Raw genomic sequence first — 5,874 nt, 5'->3', positions numbered from 1 at the left:
ATGACTCCCTCTACCAGCCTGCTGCTGCTGCTCCTGCTCGGCCTCTCTCGGGCATTTCCTGTGGAAGAGGAAGGAGCCCCAGAAGGAGAAGAAGAAGTAGAAGAAGTAGAAGAAGTAGAAGAAGTAGAAGAAGAAGAAGACACCGTCGACATGACCACCAGGATTCTGACCACCAACAACGGCTCCAGTGAGAACCTGCTGGAAGGAGACCTGCTGGCTCCCACAACCAGAAACGCCATGAAGTGCTGGTCCCAGAGGTGCTTGTGGAAGAAAGTCAGGGGTACGGTGATGGTCCCCTACGTGGTGAGCAACCAGTTCAGTCGGTATCAGAAGAACATGGTCACAAAAGCCATGAAGGCTTTCGAAAGCACGACCTGCATCCGCTTCAAGGTGCGTTCCAACGAGTACGACTTCATCAGCATTGAGAACCGAGCTGGATGTTTCTCCTCTCTGGGCAGAACGGGACCTGAAGAGGTTCGCCATGTTCAACGTGATGGCGGCACACATGCAGGCAGCGGCCCCTTCAGGAGACAGTGAGAGTGAACGTCTAGTGTCTTGTTTATCCCAGACGTGCATTCTGCAAAACTTGCCAATTAAATGATCCTGAAGAAACGCTCTCTCATCTTGCCTGTACTACTGTGTATGTACAGGAGAAGGGTAAGTGAAACAGTCAGTTTCTATGTGTCTTCAGTAAATGTTATGTCAATTGATTGCATTGTCATTTTTATATAAATGTATGTGTAGCTATCGAAAACTATACAAACAACAAATCCAAGCAGGGACTCACAAACCCCTACTTGTCCCTGTATCTGATGCTGGAAGTTGCTGTAATGTAATAGCAACACTTGCCTCTAAGACTGGCATCTGAATAACTGCTCCCTTTTTAGCTCCACAATGAAACAGGTGTTAGGATCCTATATCCCAGTGGGGGTGTGACGTGAGTGGGTGGGTGAGGGTGGGTGGCTTCATCTGCTGTTTCAAAGTGAGTGACAATAAATATCAGCTTGATAGACAATGTCCATGAAAAAGTGGTTGACTGTCTCATATTGCTGAATTTGGGGTTTTCTTTGGTTCCCAAAGCTTGGATGAGCTGAGGTCGTAACAGATTTTTTTTGCCCTTTACCCCAGTGAGAGGAAGCCTTTACATGTTCATCCCATCTGTTTTTCATCTTCCTGTGGTATCTCTCACCCCGGCCGCCTGCCTGCCAACTATCTCTGCCATGAAGTGGGGATATTTCCCTACAGGCTCTGTAATGTATAAGGATTGCCCTTTTCAACACACGAAAGACTGACCACTTCTTCTCTACTGTGCTACAAATGCGTGAATCTTACAGAAAATATCTGTAAACCAGCCATTGTTTGTGTCACAGTAGAACCTGTTAGGATTAAACAATAAAGCATATGCTCACAGAGGAAAAAATGTTTATTTTCATACAGAAATACTGTATTCAATACAGAAATTCATTCTAATAATCACAGAAAATGTATGACATAAGACTATGTTCTATGTTTAAAAAAATATTTAAAAATACATAATAAAACATAGGCTAGTAAAATTATTCTGTTATACTGAAATGCTTGAAATAACAAAGAACGCAGAAATACTTGCTGTCACAATGCCTTACAAACATTTACATGTGGTCTATTCAAATCTCATCGGATTTCCTTTCATTTTCATTTTAGCATCTTTTAATCTACTGGGCTAAGTTTCTGAAATGTGAATATCAATGCCTGTATACCTGTATTTGATTTGGCCAACTGGAGGTCACTGTAAATAACGTGAGAAATGATTCAATCCAATTCAGTTCAGTTAGGGGTGGAGATTATATTCAGGTGTTTTATTTGAGGAAAAGTACAGTTGCAACAGTGTCAAAATATTCCACTACAAACATAAGTCACATAAGCACCACTCAAGATAGAGATGCGTCCATTGTGAGTTCAACACATTTGTATTAACAGCATTTGCCCAAATCAGTAATTTTGAAGAAAAGCAGGAATAAGAAGGGCATGTCTTACTGGCACAGAAATAAGAATCATGTTGTAAATGACAAAAATGCAAACAAACCAATAAATGTTTTACATTTTATATTCACCAACATAGAATAGAAGAATAGAATAGAACTTTATTGATCCCTTTGGTGGAAACATATCCTCCATTTGATTTGATAACAGCTTTAACTCTTCATTCTCTCACCCAGCTTTATGAAGTCCTCACCTGGACCTTTTCCTACAGACTTGAAGGAGTTCTTACATATGCTGAGCACCTGTTGGCTGCCTTGTCAGCTCATCCCAATCCATCTCCACTGGGCTCAGGTTGGGTGATTGTGGAGGCCGAGTGATGCAATGCAGCTCTCCATCATTTTGCTTCTTAATTAAATAACTGTTAGAAATTCTGCCTTGGCCATTGCCCAACATGTGATGGTGTGTTGCTGCACACTGTTGTGACAGCCATGTTGGCTAAGGGTTGCCTTAAATTCTGAGTCAATTGCCAATGTTGTCACCAGAAAAGGCTCCATCACAACTCCTCCAATTCTTCACAGTGGGAACTACACATGCAGATACCATCTGTTCACCTCTCTGTGTTTCACAAAGACACAGTAGTTGGAACCAGGAATCTTAAAGTTGAACTCATCTGATCCCAAGTCCAGGTTTCTTTGCAACAGTTCAACCATGGTCTGATGCACATAGTCTCCTGCCAACAGCTGATTTTGAGATGTGTTTGGTACTTGAACTGTAGCAAGAATAGATGTGAGCTCTAGTCTGAGATTGCTGACTCTAATGTCTAATAATCAAAACAGAGAAGAGAGGAGCTTGAATGACAACATACACCTTCTCTGCTGAGGACACCATTACTCTTCATATAGGAAATTATAATTTTTTGCTTTTTATTGCTATTTTGAAGTTTAAAATCTCATATATTTCACCTTTAAAGAAACTTTAAAGTTCTTGAATTTTTCAGTTTCTCAAAATAATGTTATTTCTCTTTACTTGTAACGGTTCTTGCCGTAAAATGGGAAACTACAGTGGAAGAATAGTGCTATTTGCTATAAACCAACACTACTTTGGCACAACACAGCTGTTGCTCTGAACACATTAAGAAAGAAAGAAATTCTACCAGATTATTGAATGGGCTGCCTTGTTAGCAGTCAACCATTCCAGGTGGCAGACTCAGGAAGCTGGTTAAGATACTGTTGTCAAGCAAACAGTGGCTACTCTGAGAAAAATAAAATACGAACCTTACCCTGATTTGCTTATGCTAGCTTCTTTACTACATAATGTTGAATGTGTTTGGTTTTGTTCTACGTTGTTTAAAAAAGTAAATTTGAAGAAAAACTGCAATGAGAACCTATGACCAAATGTCTGAACGTTACTGAATATACCTCGAAAATGGTGCTCACTGTAAGCACAGTACTTCAGCAAAACACCACTAAATTGGCAAACTATGAAAGAATAAAAGTTTAGATGTATAAAGCAAGACCAGCATTACATAGAATAAATATAGTAAAAAGGTAATCTCAAATATTCAGCACAGTGCATATAGTTTGAAATGTAATAAACTTATATTTTGATTTATCAAACAATAGGTGCAGATAATTAAATGATGGTTGAACGTTATTCAGCTGCTTCAGTTTCAGACCCTACTGATGTGCTTGTTGTTGCACAGAGCCTGCACTAATGTTAACACTAACAATTGTGATTGTGTTTCTATTAATAGACCATGTCATAATTTCCTGTGAAGACGGCCTGCAGTATTTAACCTCGGGGCTATTTTGATAGAAATACTAGATTGTTTGTGGACCTCATGCCACTAGGTGGCAGCAAATCCTAATAATCTGTCCGTGGTATGTGCGTACTGAACCTCCTTTCAGCTGCTGACTGTGTTGCCATTCATGTGTATTGTCTGCATTCATGTTTTTTCACTTCTGTGGTTGCTAAAAAAAAAAAAAGTGTCTGCTTTTCTACACTGTTGTCACTGAGATCATCCATCCATCCATCCATTATCTATACACCACTTAATCCTCACTATGGTCATGGGGGCCTGGAGCCTATCCCAGCTGACTCAGGGCGAAGGCAGGGGACACCCTGGACAAGTCACCAGTCTATCACAGGGCTACACTTAGAGACAGACAACCAAGCACACACACATTCACACCGATGGACAATTTAGAATCACCAATAAACCTCAACATGTTTTTGGACAGTGGGAGGAAGCCGGAGAACCCGGAGAGAACCCATGCTGCAAGGGGAGAACATGGAGACTCCACACAGAAAGATCCCAGGCGTTCTCACCGGGATGCGAACCCACTGAGATCGTTAAAGTTTACATTTCTTTGTCATGTCCTGGTGTGGAGATGACTGGAGGCCACAGGTTCAGATTAAGGATGGAAATGACAAGCTCCTCCCTCTCATCCTTCAACATCTGCTATGTTGTAATAAAATATATTGTATGTGACTTGTCATTAGTAAATTTTTTACTGATGAGCTCCTCGATTTCACTCTGCTTACATCTCTGGAGGCATGCATGTTTCACACATCAAGCCAGTTTAAGTCTCCATAACTGACATATCCGCCATGTGACCTTTAGCATGTAAACCTCACTCTGAATGTTCAGATCTCCACATTTGACAGGAAAAATATCCTGCTCCAAAAACCTTCTGTTTTTTAGAGCTTGTCTTTGTGTTTTCAAAGCTGACATTTTATATAACATGGTATAGCATCCATCTCCTCATTTTCATTTGCATTCCTACGCAGCCCTTTAATCATGTACTTATTCACTGGGACTCTTTTGTAACATCCTGTGCACATGGTTCCAACTTACCACGTGTACTTCAAATCCCAAACAAAGCGTCCACAGCGATAGCACCCCATTGTTAACAATATGGATATAGCAGCTTGAAGAGCCCCACTATAATGCCTCTAAGTCTATAATGTCTAGACAAGTCACTGCAAAAATGTGCATGCGTAAATGCATAAAATTTACTTAATCAGCAATACGAATGCTAAATGTATATATTTCAAAAAGGTGCTGTAGTTTTACAGGTGAGATCAAACTGAGAAGATCAAGGTCACATCGGAATTATTATCAGTTATTCATGATTATTATTAATCTATGTCTATTTAAAGCCATGTTTACAGTTGTTTTGCTGGATATCACTAGTACTACTATTGTGAACATGTTTTTCATTACACAAGAGATCATGATTTCTGGAAGACAATGGATTCCTAAAGCAACATAATAAATCTTCTTGCTGGCAGCTCTATAAGGCCTTTTAGCAGAACATTATGTTGGGATGATAGAAATTAAGGATTACTTTTGGAATTTATATTGTTCTATGGCATCTTATCTTATCCTAAATGTTTTATACAAATACTAGTATATCCATGTATACAGTAAGCAAGGTGGCGCGGTGGTTAGCACCGTCAACTCACAGCGAGAAGATCCCCGTGTTGCGTCCCGGTTAGGATGCTTGGAATCTTTCTGTGTGGAGTTTACATGTTCTCCCTGTGCAGTGTGGGTTCTCTCCGGGTTCTCCAGCTTCCTCCCACACAGTCCAAAAACATGTTGAGGTTAATTGGTGATTCTAAATTGTCCATAGGTGTGAATGTGAGTGTGCTTGGTTGTCTGTCTCTAAGTGTAGCCCTGCGATAGACTGGCGACCTGTCCAGGGTGTCCCCTGCCTTCACCCTAAGTCAGCTAAAATAGGCTCCAGCCCCCCCACGACCCAAGTGAGGATTAAGCGGTGTATAGATAATGGATGGATGGACGATAAGCAATGTAAGTGCATGTATGCATCTATATGTATAGTGTATATTTTTTTTACAGCTGCTATTGTTGAGCTTTTTTCTTTTTATTTATCATCCCTTGTTCCTGTG

The 5,874-nt window shown here is 40.5% G+C and overlaps 1 protein-coding gene across 1 annotated transcript; it reads left to right on the top strand.

Annotated features, from left to right (window-relative positions):
* LOC103369333 (high choriolytic enzyme 2-like) lies at positions 1–2,339 on the top strand. The gene is made up of 2 exons (XM_008298023.1): positions 1–492; positions 2,199–2,339. The coding sequence occupies exons 1-2, from the start codon at positions 1–3 to the stop codon at positions 2,337–2,339; spliced, it is 633 nt and encodes a 210-aa protein (XP_008296245.1).
* Positions 2,340–5,874: the final 3,535 nt, after the last annotated feature.

The sequence above is a fragment of the Stegastes partitus genome, unplaced genomic scaffold, assembly GCF_000690725.1.
Source record: "Stegastes partitus isolate 25-593 unplaced genomic scaffold, Stegastes_partitus-1.0.2 Scaffold27, whole genome shotgun sequence".
Taxonomy (NCBI): domain Eukaryota; kingdom Metazoa; phylum Chordata; class Actinopteri; family Pomacentridae; genus Stegastes; species Stegastes partitus.
The sequence above is the reverse complement of the archived record's forward strand: the minus strand, read 5'-3'. Positions and strand labels throughout refer to the sequence as shown.